General features: G+C 36.8%; 1 protein-coding gene across 1 annotated transcript; it reads right to left on the bottom strand.

Annotated features, from left to right (window-relative positions):
- Positions 1-268: 268 nt before the first annotated feature.
- LOC145778831 (uncharacterized) lies at positions 269-17030 on the bottom strand. The gene is made up of 10 exons (XM_082590416.1): positions 16876-17030; positions 16144-16318; positions 13186-13712; positions 12218-12480; positions 9779-9857; positions 6253-6425; positions 4548-4635; positions 3913-4092; positions 2333-2472; positions 269-2121 (listed from the first exon to the last, which is right to left on the bottom strand). Exons 1-10 carry the CDS (start codon positions 16920-16922, stop codon positions 1916-1918), a joined length of 1878 nt encoding a protein of 625 aa, XP_082446542.1. The 5' UTR covers positions 16923-17030; the 3' UTR covers positions 269-1915.
- Between the last annotated feature and the right edge of the window lie 2992 nt (positions 17031-20022).

Raw genomic sequence — 20022 nt, 5'->3', positions numbered from 1 at the left:
CGTTATGTACACTGCAATAAACGAAGTCTTGATTTGTCCTAACTTGGACGCAAACTACAAGGTTATGGAATCTAGAACAAATGGTGTGATCGCTCACCAGTTTGCTACTCAGCTGATTTCTATCATCATAAGTGGTAGCCTGCATGTTGAAGAACTTTGTTTACTTTCAATTTTTCAACTGCAACTACACCAAATATCTTTGGCTATTTGCCTGACACGAATAAACAGCGAGTTCTTTTATTTTAGGCAAAACTAGTCATATGGCAAAACCAGTAGTTGCTTGCTAGGTCATGCAACACAACAGAGTAGAGCAAAAGTATATTATTGCGGTCATATACAATTCTTAATCGGCACATGAGTGCAGTTAAAATGATAAAAATAAATAAATAAATAAATACAAGCATCTATTGGGCTCATGATTAACAACAACCATCAGTGAAAATTATATAATTCAACAATTTACTTTCAGAAAAAATGTACGCAAGCGGGTAATGCAAGAGCAATTCTTGTTCTAAGCACATTACCGATATGCAATAAATAATTGAAAGCTTCACCATGTGCATGAAGTACGTCGCCTGCCGACTAGAGAGCCTATAAATCATCCTTTGAAATTTGGAATGTTCAATTGGATAAGCAAAACTAAAGTTTTCATCAATATTTTTATCAATTTTTGTTCAAAGGCAATTAAGAAAATGAAAAGCGGTTTACAAGTACTGTAAAAAATTATGTTACCTCGCTCGATATGTTGATCTTTAAAGAACATAGTCCACATTGCATATCAATTATTTATTTCAGGATAATTTACTTTAAACACATTCGCTGCGTGTTTTGTTTTTGCTCTGAATACACATTGAAATCAATCAAATGAAGAAAATCGGTAGTGCAAAGTAGTTGATCGTTGAATGATGGTTTGTAATAAGATGATGGTGAGGAGAAGATTAAAGGGGCCAAGTGATTTTCTTCTGACTTTCTTCAGGAACTTGTCGTCAGAATAAGGTAGAACAAAATATGAAGAGAGTCATTCTAACGACAAACGCATGAAGAGAGTCATACGAAACGTACTGATAGCAATAAACCACCTTTTCCAATTCATGTTCATTGTTCAATTTCTGTGCTACTAACCAATTCTCCTAAAGCATGATGTACGGTAACTTATCACCTGGAACGTAAAATAAATCAACAAAGTACAACGGGACATCTTGTCAGGCCTCATACTGAGCATAGAGCATTCGTACATCGTAAGTCAACTAAAATCTTTGTCAAAATTCCATCATTCGGACAAGGTGCAGCCTTGCCCTCAGCCTACATTGTGGCAAACACATAAATGCAGGCCATTTTCGAATTAAGACGCAGCTTATAATAAGCAAATAAATATCCACACATTTAAAGGTGTAATTTACACAGGAAACAGCTCATTTGTGTCACCAAGTGTCGATACTATGTATAGGTTACTACACGGATACAGTACTTTTTAGCTGTAAGTGCGTTTCAGTGATAGTGATAAAAGTAAAAAAGATACTGATAAGTGATAAAAAAAACTTACAGGAAAACGCCATGCCTAAAATTAAGCTCTTTCATTCCTTCAAGTGTCAAGAATGCATGCATTTTTGGCAGGCCACATTTTCTTAAGAATTTAATTATTTTTACAGAAATCTATAACTTCTTTTCACAAATTCAATAAAGAACATAACATTTGTGATCAAAATGTTTGTTTTTGTAATTTTTAAAATGCATGGATGTTAGCAAGTTTATTTCAACAGACCTACCTAGGTATGGGAGAAGATAAGTTTTCGTAGTGGTTCCCGTACCCAGGGTAGACTACAAATTTGTATCACCATCTTTGTTTATTGGACAATGAGTACATCGTAATAACAAACGAAAGAGCAAAGACAAAACGTATTTACACGGAACAATGCTACACACGATCACGTCTTTTAGGCAGTGGCATTCTGTGAAACTTTCGCAAATATTCCGAAAGATAATTAGAGTGAAGTTTTCTATCAGGATAGTAAAGGGCGATAAAAGGGTCGTCAGTTGATTGTGAAGGTCTGTCCAAAGTTTCTAGGCGGCCTTGGAAGCCATCAAGATCTTTTATGTGCTCAGCTTCCTCTCCGAATTGGTCTGTAAGAAGAAATCAGTTGTAAAAAGATAAATTTAGTGTAAAGTTGTTTTAACTTCTGCCACGCATCATATTACACACATACAGTAGTGTAAATCCTCAATAGTCTATTATATAATTTAACATCATCCATCAAGTGCAAAACATTTTTAATATAATAATATGCAACGTTTTAGAATAGATTATAATACATCTAGAATAACACAAAATCACCTTTTGTTGGATCACCAATATGCAGTTTGAAAGCAGGCCTTACACGATCGCTTGGTACAAAATCTTCATTACATTGAGCAGCCTGTTCTGCTTTCAGCCTCCAATTTTCTTCTTTGTTCAAGGGAAGATTCCAATGTCCACTGCAAAATAATGTAAATATGGAGCAAGTTTGCATCATTACGCAATGCAGCCTAAGTTTATAGTCACGGTCATCTGGAGTATTGTAAAAAATCTATTTTCTAAATTAAAAAAAATATTAGATAAAGCCTGTGTTTGCGCTAGAAACAAAAAAATAATATTTTTGCTCTTGGTTTTTGTTAAAGTTTAAATATGAACTTCTTAACTGCAGACAGTGTACACCGTTTCGGCCTTCCAGCCTCCTCAATGCAGTAGGTACACTGGGCATGGCCACGGAGATATATACCTCCGTGTGACGTTTTCCCATTTGTGGAACCCATTTCTTATGTATTCTAATTTACAAACAATCTAATTATAATCTACAAAGGGTGAGCTGCGCTTAACATGTCAAATGATCTAATGCCAGAAGTTACTGCTAAAAATGTGGGTTCTTGGAATTACCGAAGAAGAACAACTTGACTACTTTGTGAGAAGCGAATTTTACCGAAACTGAAAGGACTTGTAGCCTATATGAGGCAGTGATTTGCACATCTCTATTAATCGGCCGGAAACATGGTCCACAAACAAGCGATCAATACACACACTGCAAGCTAACGAGGTAAATATGATGTAATGGACGGCTGGACTAACAAAATTCGACAATGTCAAAATTGAAGACATTCAAGATCAACTTGTAGTAAAATGGCTGGGTATTAGTAACATTGTAGGTGCAGGTTCGAATGGTATAGAAAGGTTTTGATAAAAGGAAGAGAGCCAACTAATAAAACAAACCCACAATCTTTAAGTGTTTCGATACAGGAAGCTTGTCACGGCCAAGAAGAAGATGGCGAGGCCGTGTCCGCATAATATGACGATTCTCGGTATGACTGACAAACTATAGTGTGTGACTGAAAAGATTAGAGATGGAAAATTGTCACAGCGATCACGAAAGGGATAAAAAGTCACCAGAAAAAAAAAGAATCTACAAACTGTTGACAACGTCAATCGTGTTCTTATATTGTGTAATAATTAACGGTATCTACTGTTTATTAACATTTATAGAGATCTTTTAATTACAGATTAGGCTCAGAGAAATCAAGAACGTACCGGGAAGCGCAGCTAAGCTATCTTGGTTCAGAGAGTAGGGTGAGTTATTAAAAAAAATGTTGCCAAATTTTTCTACACATTTATAAACGAAAAGCTATTTTTAATCAAGTAGCTCAAAAGTCAGCCAATAATATCTAGTCAAGCCTCGATTACAATTAATAAATACGCATTCATTTACTTTTGAGCAAATCAAAAATACTTTCGACAATTATTGTTTAACGCACCTTACTCTGAGATGCTAGTTTCGCATCCCGTACTTCTAGAAATCCCTGATTAGGGTAACACATCATACACTTTTACTACAGTCCATGACCATGACTACAATCGACTTTTTAATGATAGATTGTTGATTTTACCTTCCTAGGGATTTAACCGTCTTGTCCGCCCAAATAGGAATGATAGGCTTTTTGACAGCCCATGCCTTGTGACCGCCATAGTTGCTCGAAGTCTTTTCATTTGCCAATTTTGGTCTTCCATCAAGGCTTAACGAAGCTTTGTACTCACGGTCTACTATTTTAGCAGCCTCTTGTATGATTCTAAGGAGTAACATAGTATTATTGCGTAAAGCTTAAAACAATTCAAAGTAAAAATAAATGCGAAAATTTCTTCACAAGTCTTGGGCTCTTGAGATAACTTGCTCGTAGTATATGCCACTTGGTGAGCCCTGTTTAGTAGGCCTATATTTGCTACTCCTGAATCAACTGTCTGTTTGCGTCACACTAAAAACCATTTCTGCCATTTATATGACAATACCTGACCTTATGTTTAAAAGTGCCACAAAACTTTTGATTAAAGAGCATTTTGTTTTTGTAATTCCTTTCATTTGTACATTTCAACATCTCTTTCTAATTTTGTTTGTGTGTTCTTGATTAGGTTAGCAATTTTCAACACGGCTCCTTACCGCTTGCCGAAAACGTGAAAAAGGTAAGGCAAATCAATATGAAAAAGGAACTGTCAATGTTCATGTTTTTTCTCAATTAAGTTATTATACCTTTCTTTTTCGTCTTTTGTCAGATGTGGCTCCTCTGTGTTAAATGTAGTTTTCTTACCATTAGTAGTCGTTTCTTTTTTTGCTTGTTCTGATGAAAGCAATTATATTTTAAAATCTGCATATTTACCAAATTTGTTAAAAGTAGCGAACGCTGAGCTACATCTTGTAGGCTTGACTGGTAATGGCTGGCACTGGCACCTATTGCACTGTACAGTAGAACAACTGTCTCATAGACTCAAAGTTTACACTTCGTGGTAGGCCTATATAAAATAACGACTAGAAGATCAATTATTGTGTGCAATTACAAAGTTGCAATATAAAAAACATGTATATAAACAATTACGATTTCGCAAAGCCCCGGTATACGTATTCGCTGTATAATGTGGGCTATACACTATACGGCCAAATATACTGTAAACAGTAAAAGCAGAGATGCTCAAAACAAAAGCTTTTTCGATTAAACATAATAATGTGTTTAAAACTACCACGGTAAGTTGTTACAAAAAAGGTAAATCTGGCCAAGGTAGATCTGCACACTTACTTTGAAACTGTGGGAAAGTTACCATTGGATTAATCATCGTTAATAGTGGGAGCCTACGCCCTACAGGGTGTATTTTTGGAGCAGGGTTCAGGACCCGAATTCCAGAAAAATATAATTATATTACTTTTGCATCAAAATCTATTCTATTTGGAGACAAGTTTTGCTCTGTTACAATCAATATTTGTAGCTCGGGCGGCAGACTACATTCATGTTCTTGAATATGAACTATTTTATTGTGTAATTCTGTTAAGGTGTTTCGACGATTACTGACGGATAGTAACCTTTAGTTACACAGTGTTTTATTGTGAAATCTGCTTCTAGGAGCTTTTGTGTACGTGAGAGTATAAAAACTTTTTTGACTTGTTGACCAGAAGAATGAGTTGTTATGATGTAATATTACCCTAGTCTCTGGAAGCTGCTGGTCCAAGCAAACCTGTTATAAATAGCCGCGTAATTTGATTTTTATTATTATTAAAGTGTTGAGAGTTGTGTATTATGGCGATTGGAAGTTGAATGAAAAGTATTTTGAAAACGATTGTAAAGTTCTAGCCAATATTGAATAGATTGTAAATGTGGAAGTTATTGTCAAATGTAAAGTAGGCTAGCTGTTGTAAGTAGTAGGCCAGTGTATATTCATTTTGAAACCGACAAAGACGTTTGCTGTTCAGAATTTGATTTTTTTATGTGCGGGAAGTGGTGAACCATTCGTCAGTTCAAGAATTTTCATTTGTCATCTCACAAGTAGAACTATTTAGGCTAACCATGTATTTGATTGTTTAACGTTTGGTATCCCAATAAACTACTTCATCTATCTTTGCAAGGTCTCTTAACGGGCAAGAACTAGAAAGAATTGTGACAGTAGTCTACTTCAGTGGCGTAGCTAGGGAATGTGCCGCCCGGGCGGATTCAGATTTTACCACCCCTTCAAGAAAAAGCATGTGAAAATGAAATGCATTTTTTCATCAAATCATATTCAAAATCAAACATCGTAGTCTGAAAGTGCCGCCCTCCTAGCTACGCCACTGGTCTACTTAGGCATTTTCCGAAACAACTTTTTGGGATATTTTGTTTTGAAAGTCCAAAAATGTCATCAGTACCTATCCAAAATTAACCTCTTTCTAAACGGCCCTTACTGGTCTGGGTGGAACAAAAAGATATACTTGCCAAATTTTGGTACGGGAGATCCTGACCTTGGCTTGGGGTCGATAAAGTTAGATTTGTACAAAGTGTTGACGTTTTGAAATATTTCACGTGCAGTAGATCGCTTGCCATAATCGCTGTTGTAACTCGTTTTCCAATCTTTTCCTGTTCTGCATATGTACGGATAGTTGGTCGTCCTAAAAAAAAAAGAATTATAAAGTGGCCTGTTACAAAAGTACAACAATTCTGAATAGACTTATCTTGTAGATAGACGATGTTAAGATAACGGAGAATTGAATATAGCTTTTTAGAATTGTTGTGAAAAAACAAGACCCACTGTCCAACCACGTAAACTAAATAAAGGTAAGTTTGTGTATGTTGGCCGATGATTAACGGAACGTCAAGCGAGTAGTCTACATAAAGCACTGATTGTTTATCAAATCAGATGTAGTTGCGTATGATGCATTGATTGAATCTTTATCCTCGGATTGGGAAAGCTTCTTGCAGAGCTTAATCCTTGCAGCAGTTTCGCATACTTGTAGAGGCTTTGAATCACTGACGCAGGCCCGGTCATCGAGATTGACAAAGTGAGGTTTCCGATTGTTGAAGTCTTGTTGCCGGGGAATTATTCCATCCATTAGATGCCTCTGAATGGAAAGCAATCCTTAACGTGCGTTGCTCAAGCGCACACCCCGAGAGTCGAACCAGCGCCGCTTGATCTTGAAGCTTCTTCCTTCCAGAAGCTATACGCGCTAACCAACTGAGCTATCGGGGCATTTTTTTTTTAATTTATAGCTTTCCGTAATCTAAGAAGACACACTTAAGAATTACACCGGTGAACAAAAAAAAAATTCTTGTTGCAAGAGATTTTTTGATCGATTCTGAATGTGTTTTAGCCACTGATTCCAAATCTGCAATCAGATTTTTTCTGCAAGCTCTAGTTTTTATGCAATACACCAGTGGATATTTTGAGGCTTGCAGCATTTGGTCTGAAATTTAAAACAAAATTCCAACTATTTATTTCTAGTTACCACGGCAGTTAACCTCGATTTACAGCGATACGATGATTAGTTTTACAAATGCCAAAAAAAGTTGATTCTTTTTGTTATATTTGTGGCGTATACTCATTCCCTCGTCAGAGACGAAATATAACGCCATTCGTAAAGCGGGCCTACAAAGCTTATTTTCAAGTTCCTCTGGGAGATCAAGAGAAGAAATGGGCTTCACATATTGTCTGCCATAATTGCGAAGAAATGCTTAGAGACTAAACAAAGAAAAAACGTAACGGACTTCCTTTTGGTGTCCCTATTGTGTGGCGTGAACCGAAGGACCAATGCACTGATTGTTACTTTTGTTTGATTAACACCAAGGGTATTGGCAGGAAAAACAGACAAAATATTTCTTATCCAAATATTCCTTCCGCTATTCGACCGGTCCTTCACTCTGAAACGTTTCCACCTCCTGTATTTAATGGTTTTGCATCCTCTGATGATGAAGAAACAGACTCTGAGATTTACCACGGTAGTATGGAATGCAAGTATACTAAGGAAGCAGATGCAGACTCAGAAGGCTCTAATTCTGAAACCATTCAGAAATTTAACCAGTCAGAACTAAATGACTTGGTACGAGACATGGACTTATCCAAGCAAGCTGGTGAGCTTTCAGCATCAAGGCTTAGTGAAAAACACGGATTGGACCGTTCCACAAAGGTTTCGTTTTTCAGGAAACGAGATGAAATGTTTATGACTTTTTTTTTCAGAGGAAAAGCAGTTAATTTACTGCAATGATATTCCAGGCCTTCTCGTCCAACTAGGAGTTTCTTCATATGATTCAAGTGAATGGCACTTATTTATAGACAGTTCCAGGCGAAGCTGTGACAGCTTTTAAAGTGTGTTCTTTTGCACAATGGTAATGCATATGGAGGAGTTCCAGTTGGTCATTCAACTGTCTTAAAAGAATCGTATGATGATATTAAGCTAGTCATTGACTTGCTGAAATATCATCAGTACAATTGGATATTATGTGTTGACCTGAAAATGATTGGTTTCTTACTTAGTCAGCAAAAAGGATACACAAAGTTTCCATGTTATCTTTGCATGTGGGACAGCAGAGCTAATGACAAGCATTGGACCCAAAAGGATTGGCCCATACGTGAAACACTTGAAGCCGGCATGCCAAACGATCCAATTGTAAGTAGATACAAAATTGCTTTCCCCCCTCTTCATATCAAGTTAGGGTTGATGAAACAGTTTGTGAAAGCTTTAAGCCCTGATAGCGACAGCTTCCAATATATTGTTTACACATTTCCCTCCATTTCATACAAAAAGATTAAAGCTGGTGTCTTCAATGGACCACAAATTCGAAGCCTTGTGCGAGACCAACAGTTCACCGATAAGATGAAAACCAAAGAAAGAGCAGCATGGTTGTTCTTTGTGGATGTCACTAAAAACTTTCTTGGAAACAAAAAGGCTCACAATTACGAGGTTCCTGTGAGCAAAATGCTCTTTGCTTTCCGCGACTTAGGATGCAGAATGAGCATTAAAGTTCATTTCTTATTCAGTAATCTGGACAAATTTCCAGAAAACCTTGGAGCTGTCAGTGACGAACAAGGAGAGCGGTTCCACCAGGATCTTATGAAAGTAGAAGAACATTACCAAGGCCGATGGAATCAACACATGATGGCAGTTTACTGCTGGAGCATTAAACGAGACTGCTCCCCAAAAGCTTACAAACGCAAGAGCCTCAAACGCCAATTTTTGCCCAGCATGTAGTGTAGGTTTCGCTTTCTACTTTCAGCCAGTGAACTTTTCTCACAACATCAAACTTTTAAAGGAGCTTATTTATGCTTGTAATTGCAATAGGTCTGCATGCAGTGCTATGGTTACTACTGTAGTTGTGAAAATGATTTGTTTGTTATGTATATAGCCTATATAGTTTTTGAAATTTTGTTTACGACGCTTTTCAAATGATTTTGTAATGTTTTTTCAAATATTTCGGTGCATTTCTATCTGTAAGTATAGATCTAAGCTATAGACAAAACATTCAAGCAGTTATTTCAGTCGTAAAAGATGTTTTATTTTCCTATTCATCAAAATATAATTTTTTTGAAAAATATTCAGTTTTTACTCAAAAAAGGAAAAAAATCAAAATTTGCAAAAAATCTAGAGCTTCTAGACCAAAAATAACGTCATATTCGGATTCAGCACCCCAAAATTACCCACGACCAAATGAATTTGAAAATGCAACAAATTTTTTGTTGACCAGTGTTATTAATGATAGTAAGTTGAATCAGTTATTTACTTTTAATATTGCACTTTTTGAGGTCAATGATGGTTGAGAGAATTTACATAAGCCTGAAAACCACTTGTAGGAAATTTAGTCCTGGCAGTTTTATCGACTGTATTTGTGGAGACTTTGGATGACTTGTTCAAATCAAGCCGACGTACGTTTGTTGAAATGTTGTTGTTTATAACTTGTGCTGTCAGTTATATCACTGTAAATTTTCGGTAGCCAAAATATCCAGACTACAATATTTGATATGTGATTGTACCTTATTGCAGTTTCACGAAATGTGTCGACGTCTTCCATAGTAGTTTTGGAAGGAGTTTTGCTTTTGTCTCGTTTTGTTCCTGAGGATGTAAAAAATTATGACATCAATGATTTTGACATCGAACAAACTATTTTCGCTTTTAGGCTATGGGGCTTTGTAGGCTATTGTAGCGCCTGCGGTTTTTCTTATGCTTCCTTGCGTCTTATTGCCGTTGTAAAACCTGTGTTTGTTAGGAATTTGAAAGCAAGGTATCATTCTCAGATCTCCACTACCATGCTTGTACTCGGGATGTTGCTGTAGCAGTTACAGCTAGGTATGGGCGGATGCTCCAGACTATTCGAAGTCCGCTACATTATAATAAATTAATTTATTAGAAACTAGCTTTGGTTTTCATATAAACTTAAAAAAGGCCTAAATATACATTAAGTACGGTATTACACAAATGCTTTCATTAATAATCTTGTCAATATTATCATTAGGTGGCATTTTAAACTACAATGCCTTAACCACGGAAAAGTAGGGGAAGGTGAGGTAAGTTGAGCCAGTGGGCAAGTTGAGCCATTCCCCGTAACTCAACAAATTAATAAAAATCGCATCAACTTGCTATACTGCCACCTACCTGACCGTTTATCTTATATGGAGCTGTTCTGCAAAGATTATATAGGTCTTGTAGAAAGACAGAAAAACTGTTTTTAGTGATTTTGGGCAGTTTTTTGAACTTTTTGAACAAAAAAATTTTGGGTTGTACAAAATGTCTGTGGCATTCACCAGTATTGATATGTATAACAGTGATCACTAATGTTAGCTTATTCAGAAACTATTAAAATGAGGTTGCTAGCTCATATATGACTGGAGAAAATTTTGTTTAACTTTTAATGGCGGCCTTGATGTAAGTTGAGCCAGTGATGTACAGGTAAGTTGAGCCACCGGCTCAACTTACCTCACTTCAGCTGCCAGTGTTAAGTGATGATATATGTAGTCATTAAATAGCTAACAAAGTGTATTTTACTCTTTAATAATCTAACTCTTTTGAAAAATAATTTGTCCATTGGTCTATTGATGTTTGAATTTATTTGTAGTGTAACCTACAGCCTACCAGCAACATGCAAGGGAAAACCCGACCTGTGCATTAAATTGGTAAAATGGAATGCTTCAATAAAGATGGAGAAATTGAGGTCAAGTTTTTTAGAAAAGTGCCTGGAAAGTCCGAGGAAAAGTTGTCCTTTGTCTTTAAAGCAGACGATGAGTGTGCTTTTCTTAAAGAGGATGTCGTGAAAAAGCTTCCTCACACGACCACTTGGCGAAACTTTCTGCCGTCAGCAGAAATTCCGGTTTCCATGCTCTCTTGATCAGTGGCATATTGAATAAGTTAAGATCTGACAGACAACGGAAATTGATTTAGAATATTCACATTTGGAGGTTTATTTAATCAAGATTGTGCTGTATTAATTCATCGTTTTATTTTCTGTTTTCAGTTAACACGATCTGCTAGTACTACATTGATTCAACGTCTGTTGACGTTTAATCAACGAAAAAGTGGCAGATTTGTCGGCTGGGAAATGCGCAATTTCCCTGTTGTACAGTCACAACAAAATAAATGTATCCTTTCACATGTTGTTCTTTCTTCCTGGTAGCAGCTATGTATTAATTGCTACCCAACCTGTCTTCTTCCTAGCTTTCGACTCAAGTTCCGTGAAGATTATATATTGTCAACAAGAGACGGGATCAATTGTGAAGTGGAATAGTCACTGCACACTTTAATACGTCCGTCCGATAGATTTGCACATCGTAAAAACCGAACCACGTTTTCGCCAAGCAGCGAAAACACGAGTTAGTGAATAGAGAAAAGATTAATGAAAAATTGTCACTCAAGCATGACAGTGCATCGCAATGATCACGTCACCATTGCGTCACAGACTCACAGTCCATGTTACAATTCGGGACAAATAGCTGGGCAATAATTTCGTGAACACATGTATTGCATAGCATTTTATATGTAGGCTACCATCGCTACAGCTTTTGTTATTAAACTTAAACGAGTGGCTCAACTTACCTCACACCCCGGCTCAACTTACCAAGTGGGGTAGGTAAGTTGAGCCAAAATGACGTAATATTTAAAACATGTTTTTTTCAATATTCTTATGAGTTACGAAAAAAAATTTTTGTTAAATTAAGGCCAAAGCATCAACCATTATGCTGCCACTTTCACTTTTATTGAAAATCAAGCGGTTTTCTTAGTAGACGCGTTTAAGTAAAAAGTGGCTCAACTTACCTCATCTTCCCCTACAGAACTTTTTTCTGTTGAAACAAATTTCAATTTCTTGTAGTGTTTTTAATGCAATGTAATTTGCGATCGCTGAAATTATCCGACTAATCACAGGTAGAGAAATTGTGTGTTGTACAATATCGTGACATTTTTGCACCGTTATGGTATCTCACCTACAAGTCCATTGTATGCATTTTGTAACTGCAAAACTTCTTCGGGGGAAAGATTGTGGTACAGCTTTTTTATATCGGATTCCGTGGTTTTGGCGGTTGATCGCATACTTTTTTTCTTTTTGTTAGGGGATGGTGGAGGTGTTTTGGGGTACTTTGTCCGCGCTGATCTGGCTGACCCAGGTCGCACAACGGGAGCCGAACGTCTGTCAGCTGGTTTCCCTTCCATCTTCGGATCAAAGGGTTTCATTGAAATTACAGATTCGCTAAACATTGATTCATTTGTTACACAAGCTAAAACCTAGTCTGCTACTCTTCTAGCCTTTTCTTAAACATGTTTGCTAGTAGCAGTAGGCTACCTCACAACGATACGTCCAGAATTGAATGGGTACGAAGCAATCAACCTAAAAGAGTTTACAAACTAAAAAGTGAGCACTAACGAAAAATAAAATGAGAAACTTTTTCAGTTTGGTATAGGTTACTTAGAGTTTCCTCAGAAAAAAATGTAGTTTATTCCCATGTTCAATTTCATGTCGTTTCATATCATGTTCCTTTCAAAAAAAAAGTAAATAAAATTGTTCTCATGCAGCAGCAAAATGCAAGAAATAACGGGATTTCAAAAAGCATGCCTGAAAGGTTTTTCGGTTGTAACTTTTTAAATAGTAGGCTATTCGTAGACATGTAAATAATTTTAAGACTTTTCCAATCCCTTAAAACGCAGTTTAAGGACACATGACTGTCTCGACTCATTGAGGTCAAACTCAATATAGTCAAAACTTCTGTTATGTTTGTTTATGGCTCAGTAGCTCTCGTTATGCTCAGTTTGGTCTGTTTATGGCATCTAAGGTTGGCAAAGACTATTACAAAAAAAAAAAATAATAATTTGTCATTGATCAGAAAAACCTTGCGAAGTTTGAAAGCTTTCAGTTTATCAAATTTAATTGCATTATTATCATTACCATTTTTCTTACCTTCTAACTTGTTGTAGGCTGTGCTGAGATGGAAGATCATCAATATAATCACACTCTGCTATACAGATGTCATCTGGATGGTTCCAGCAATCCATACGGTCAAGCGCAAGACAAAGGTCTCCCATCTTGACCCGGTCACTTGTGGGTCCTTCCGAATGTGTGTCATCGTAATTTCTTCCAGAATTCTCTGCTCCAGTAATCCTACTTTTACCCCAAGCCTCTTTTCGATCAGCCTCGTTCTGCTTTTGTCTACACGTTTTGTAATCTATCGCTATCTGTTCGTTTAAATGTCGAATGTTTTTTGAATAACTACAAGGTCTAGAAGGTTTTGGTATTAATTTTGATTTATATTCTTCGCAACAATCCATACGTTTTTTCTTGTTCTTTCTTTGTGGTCTTTCGTGTATGGGAGCAGTTCTGGTATTTAAAGCTGAATTTATTTTGTTACTTTCAAACCATTCTTCACTTAGCATTGGTGGTTCGACTGGAGCAGAACATACTGTACTTGCCAGATCGCTACAGGAGCTCTGCAATGTAAGGTTAACTCATGTGAAATATGGAAATGCTGGACAAAATCTACACAATCTGCTCATGAACGAAAAAAGCTGCTTAAACGAAATTATTGCAAAACTCCTCTAACGTACGGTAATGTACAGTAGAAAGGAGCGTTCTTTTTGGCAGTCAACACAAGGCTGAGTAGCATATTCACTAGAACAGCGAGCAATTGCGATTCACTAACCATAGCGGTAGGCTATAGCTTCCATGCTAGTTATTAAGACCATCCAATCAACTACAGTAGGCCTATGTGTTTATCAGCAGCCGATTGTGAACAAGAATTGACAGCGATAGACCGTTGGATAGACATGTGTTTAAATGTTTAGCGTTAAGTCTTAGAATCTGGCAAATTTCTAAAATCGCACAAAATACGGTAACTCAAAGTACATTTCTATACTGGACTTTTTGAAGTGGAGCCAACAATTGTAATCTAATTGTTTAAACAAAATTGTCATAATAGAGCTGTCCACAAAAGACGTTCACAGCCAAGGGGGAGAGGGGCGTCGAAATTGCGGACTTTTGTGGACAAGGGGAGATGGGGTTTGGATGCGGACATGCTTTTAATATTACAAACAACAAAATCATTTTACCAATCATTTCCACGTTCCCACACCGACATAACAATTTTATAACCAGGTTGCTCATCTGATTGCAAAACGTGGAGCGGTTGAAATACCGAGAAAAATCAATTAAAAAAACATAACAATGTAGCCTACAGTAATTGGCCTAGGGATGTCCATTTCAGAATATAGGATTCGTTAGAACCGGTTCCAATTTGATATAGATCCAAATTATGGAACAGGAATAAGATACTCGCCAAATCTTTGTCGCGTTCTGACTCTGAGAACACAATCCATTTGCGCGAAAATTCGATGCTGATGTGCGAAGTCAGAGAACACTTCCCGCGTATCTCAAATTTGTTAAAACTCACAATGTGAAGGTCGTATGAGAAAGATGTTTATTTTTAGCACTCAATTTTTTGTTTGTCGTATCCAGGCTTACACCTGGTGGTTAAAGATTTAGATTAAGTGGACAGGGAGGCAAGGAAGCCAATCTTCGTGTCCACCTTCAAGCACGCCTTTAAGTGTCCTGCCACAGACACAGCCGCGTGCTCTTGAGCGGTGTCAAACCAGCGCCCTTTCGATTGCCGTTCCAGTGTTCTCACCACTCGGCTATGCAGCCGACAATAATTCAATTATACGACGAAAATGTTTTTTATTCTCACAGCAGCCATTGCACATCAAGCTTGAAAAGAGCATATACGTAGGCTAAATATGCGGGTTTGTAAGAGACGATTGTGCATACTATTCGATCAAGGCATCCTCCACAACACCCCATGTTGACTGCCTAACCGAGACATTCTTGCTGACTGAACAGGACGCAGGGACAAGGCATTAATTGAGTCAGTATCTTCTGCGACTGGCCTAGTTCGATGTGTAGATGGCTCTTGCAAGCTTAGTAGATCTTGAGAAGATCATTTAACTAAAAAGTAATTTTAGGAGGCCGTATCCTCCCAGCACGTACCATAATAATGTAGTTCATACCTCAGGTGAACTTTATGTTTCTAGTCCAGCAAGAATAAACGATACTAATTCTATGAATTCTATAAACGATACTAATTCCTTGTCTCAGACTCTTGCAATTATCCAAGAAGGCAAAGTTGTCCAAAAGCAGCAGAGGCATATTTGGAAAAAGGAAAAATTCCATATGACCTGCTCAACCCTGTGACACCAGCAGAAAAATTGAAGCTACGTATCTGTTCTACATATGTCATGTGTAATTTCCATCGCTGTCGAAGTCACGCATAGACAGCCAACACACATCATACGCAATTGTAATTTGTAATGAAGATGCTGCCTCATAAATCGAGGAAAAAAGATGAATTTGAATTGAAGAAAATTGATGAGTGTGCTCCCATGATGATTAAGTTTTTTAAGCTTTATTGTATTTCATTGAGGATCTGAAATAATTAACTACAGAGGGTTTCTAAACCGCCACTCCAGTAGAAATAGCATATTTGTATTTTGTAGTCTGACGCAAGCAACACAATTTTATAGAACGGTCGTGGCCACTTACACTTCGGGAATATGGGAAATGTTGTTTGCACGGACAAAAGGGAGAAGGGTTGACACTGTGCGAACATTTTGTAGAAATGGGGGTAGGGAGTTAATATTTTTGCATTTGTACGAGGAATTTTTATATGAACAAACCCTAAATCTTTTTGACAAATTCTATCATGTTTTGAAAAAAATATCTGAACTGCAATAGGTATTTCCTTTAGACAAACTAACTCTCGCTTCTCTAACACAATTTTTGTAATCAAAAACATCTGTAGGCCAATAATTTACTTTAGTTTTAGCCAATGCCCCAATAGTCTAATTCAAAATTATTACAAACACTTACTCCACTTGAGCAGGAATCTTGATATCCAGAGCTTGCATACTTTGGGCGTGAATCTGATTTCCAAGATTTTAGCACTTTTACTCGAAAAGTCTTCAGAGCAGTAGGATTTAATGGCCATTTCTTGTATGCTGAATTATATTCTGTGTCTGCTTTGCCCCTACTTGGTCTGAGAAGCCTATAAAAAAATTACTTTGCTTTGGTACCGTAATGCTTTTAGCCAACTAACTTAATTGATTCAAATGTGGCAGCAATAGCTTATGGAAAATCAAAACTTTAAAAAGTGGTGAAGTTACTGTGCTCATTTATTTTATAAATTGTTGTAATATGGAACTACACGCAATAAAATATTCCGAAGTTTGTGGTCACTGACTACTACACATCTAATTTATTGTTTTATGCAGTTTAAATGTTTTGAAGTTTTCTACTTTAATAAAAATTTATTTCCCACAAAATATTGTAGGTTGAAAAAGGAAAAAGATGATATCATTCTACATCCAACGCACTACACGCAAAAGTAAAAGAAAAAAATCCTGCACTCTTCCAACGCAGCTTATACTTCAGACAAATTTAAATAATTCAAACATCTTATAGAATAGACAAACTAACTAGAATATTTAATCATTCATTCGTTTTAAATTGCTACAATAATTTTTAAGCAGCACAGATGTATTCAATGATAATAATAATTCCCAGTCACCATTAAGTAATAATTTTTTTTGATTTTTACGATACCCGATTCGGTCTCTATATACTCTTCTTTGGACTTCAGGAAAACTCATTTTTTCTTGTTCATGTCAAAAATAACGTTATTTTCCAAAACGACATTGCGGCATGTCTCATTTTCGACTTCCTTCACTACTTTATCAAGCAGAATTTCCAAAAAACCTGAACTTGATTTTTAAGGAACCAACTTGCTTCGAACCTTACTTAGTAAGGAAACTATCTGTTGCGTCATGAAAAGCTTTGTTACGCAGCATGCATGCATAAATTTGCCTAAATAGACAAATTAGACATCAGTAATCAGTTAGCACCTAAAAAAGTAGACAGTGCAGTAGCACACGAAATCGGTAAATTCAATTTTATTCAACAGAGCTTCCGCCACACACGTGTGACTTCGTCAGTATCATCTGCAAAAAAAAAATTCAATAATAGAACACTATTGAGATTATCACATAATGTTATATTATTTAATTCGCTCTGCTTTGCATTTTTGCTTAGCAATGAGCACTTTTTGTAGTATTAATAGTTTTCATTGTTTTAATGTTATATTATATTTTATAATAATCTCAATTGTATTCTATTATTCGATTTGTTTGTTGCAGACTATATACTGAAAAAGCCATATTAGCTCAGTGATTAAGCACTCGACTGAATATCACGCGGTGCTGGTTCGGCTCTTGGGGTGTGCGCTTGAGCAACGCATTTCAGGCTGCTCTCCATTCAGTGGCACCTAGTGGATAGAATAGTTACTGTACTCTGCAATAACATTTCAATTTTCAACAATCGGAAATGTCACTGCCAATCTCGGTAACCGGTCTTGCGTCAAAAGCCTCTACAAGTGTGCAAAACTATTTTGTCAGTCCGAGGATAAAAAATTCAAAAACCAAACCAAGTCACACGTGTGTGGCGAAAGCTCTATGGAGTTTGGTTTGGTTTTGAATCTTTATCCTTGGACTGACAAAGCCTTGATAGGTTATTCTTGGTAGTTTTGCATATTTGTATAGAGGCTTTTGAGGCATGGCCGGTTACCGAGATTGACAGAGTGAAATTTCCGATAGTTGAAGTGTTGTTGCCGGAAATTATTCCATCCATTAGGTGTAATTCCATCCATTAAGTCAGGGGTGGGCAAACTTTTTGTACTGAGGGCCACATTTGAAAAATGTTGCTGCCGGAGGGCCGCACACTCTCATTACAAAGTAGGAAAATTTACCCGATGTGTAAATAAACGCATATTCATATTAAACACAATTTTTGTATTTCACACTCAGTTACGTTTAAAGCTATGCAATCATCATTACAAAAGTTAATGAAACTTGTGCAACTGTTCAGTTTTTCACAATCTTCTGCAAATTGGGAGCAAGTTTGTTGGTAGATATCCTCATAACATCATGCAAGTTGGTGTCTGTCAGCAAAGACCTGTTCTTCGACTTGTTTATTTTTATACAAGAAAATGCTTGTTCGCATATGTATGTGGACCCAAACAGTGTCAAAACCTTAGCAGCAAAGTTTTTTAAGTTTGGAAACAAATCGTCAGACAATGACTTGTAAAAGTCAGGCAGTGAATTTGACTTAAACTTCTCTTTCAAGTCATTATTTGCTTGCAAGTAAAGCAGTTCCAGCTGTAAATCCTCAGGAGCCGAATAAACTTCTGTAGTGAATGGAGAGCTGAGCAATGAGCATATTAAATTGCGGTTCCAGGTTTTTTAAGTCTTGGAACCTTCTGCCGAATTCGATAGCCAAGGTATCCAACTGAACTTTATACTTTGCTGCAAGTTCACCAGAAATGTTTGCTTCTTTCAGCAAAGGAAAGTGACAAAACCTATTGTTACCAGCTTGTCTGAGGAACAATGAAAGCTTCATTTGGAATGATTTAACGTGGACGTACATCTCGTGTGCAAATGAACCATTACCCTGAAGTTTTACATTAAATTTGTTCAACTTTTCCATGATATCAATGGCAAACCTAAAGTCCAACCTCCACTCTTCATCAACTACGTTGGTACTAAAATCACATTGAATGCTTTTCATTTCCAGGAACATCACGATTTCTTCTCTTAGCTCCCACACTGGTAGGCCTATGGTAGCCGCTACCGCATTTGTATTTTATGATCAAACAATTGAATCAAACAATGCGTGAGAGTATGTTGTAATACATGCGCGACTGACGTGTGTGTGTTTACGCACTGAAAGTGAAGACAAAAACACACTCGTAAAGAGAATAATATTTTGTCATGCAACCTGTTTAATTAAAACAATAACTGATGAGTAGGAGTTTCTGCAAGTGCCGGCGGGCCTTATAAAATGGTTTCGCGGGCCGCATGCGGCCCGCGGGCCGTAGTTTGCCTACCCCTACATTAAGTGAAACTGAGTAAAATTGAATTTACCGGTTTAGTGTGATACTGTCTACTTTTTAAAAATACTCTAATTTATCGTAATACACATTCTTTTGTGGTAAAATTGGTAAAGTCACAAAAAGAAGATTGATAAAAACTTTAGTGTCGATTGTCACGATGGTAGTTCGATTTTGCATGGCATGCTGGCGTTTGCACAGCAATCTGACCTCTTGGCATAATTTATTCAGAATCGATTTCGCTATAATGATAACATCATAGGAAGTTTTGCTTTTGAAAGTTATAGCCTACATTTTAAAAACAGGTTTCAATCGATCAGTGATTTACCAGAAAATCAGCGAAGTCTATTTCGATATAGAAATATTGTTGTTATAATTGTTGATCTTATGCATAAAGCAACTTCTTACCTAGCATTTTTACAATATTCAAGTCAATGCATCAAAGCAAAATTTAAGGTTTCAAAAAATTGTTATGCTAAAATTCTATCTCAGGAGTGCTCAAAGTGTGGCTTGCAGAAACGATATCTGCGCTTCTGTCAAGGCTCATAACTTACAAGGTATATCGCTTATGATGAGGAAAACTCCCAGATGATGAGGAAAACTCCATTCCAGCTTCAACTTACCCGGGCAAGCGCAAGCATGCTAATAGAATGCTGTCCCTTTTTGGTAGCACATAGTCTGCATATGCGAAAAGACATTTTCACTTACATCATGAACTGCAACAAGTCAAGATGGAAAGCAAGGCTAATGATGAACATCTTTAAATAATATGAGGCGTTCTACTGGTGCAAATTAAGCTAAACTATCAC

This window comes from Aplidium turbinatum, chromosome 10 (assembly GCF_918807975.1).
Source record: "Aplidium turbinatum chromosome 10, kaAplTurb1.1, whole genome shotgun sequence".
NCBI classification, from domain to species: Eukaryota; Metazoa; Chordata; class Ascidiacea; order Aplousobranchia; family Polyclinidae; genus Aplidium; species Aplidium turbinatum.
This window is presented reverse-complemented; position numbering and strand designations above follow the sequence as displayed.

What these genes read in the sequence shown, in the direction of transcription:
- LOC145778831 (XM_082590416.1), bottom strand. Translation starts at nt 16,922, where the DNA reads ATGAGTTTTCCTGAAGTCCAAAGAAGAGTATATAGAGACCGAATCGG. An exon ending in ATCTCCCGTACCAAAATTTG is followed by an intron (nt 4,636 to 6,252) that starts GCAAGTATATCT and finishes TGCTTTCATCAG; the next exon opens with AACAAGCAAAAAAAGAAACG. An exon ending in ACAAAAGACGAAAAAGAAAG is followed by an intron (nt 4,093 to 4,547) that starts GTATAATAACTT and finishes GTTACTCCTTAG; the next exon opens with AATCATACAAGAGGCTGCTA.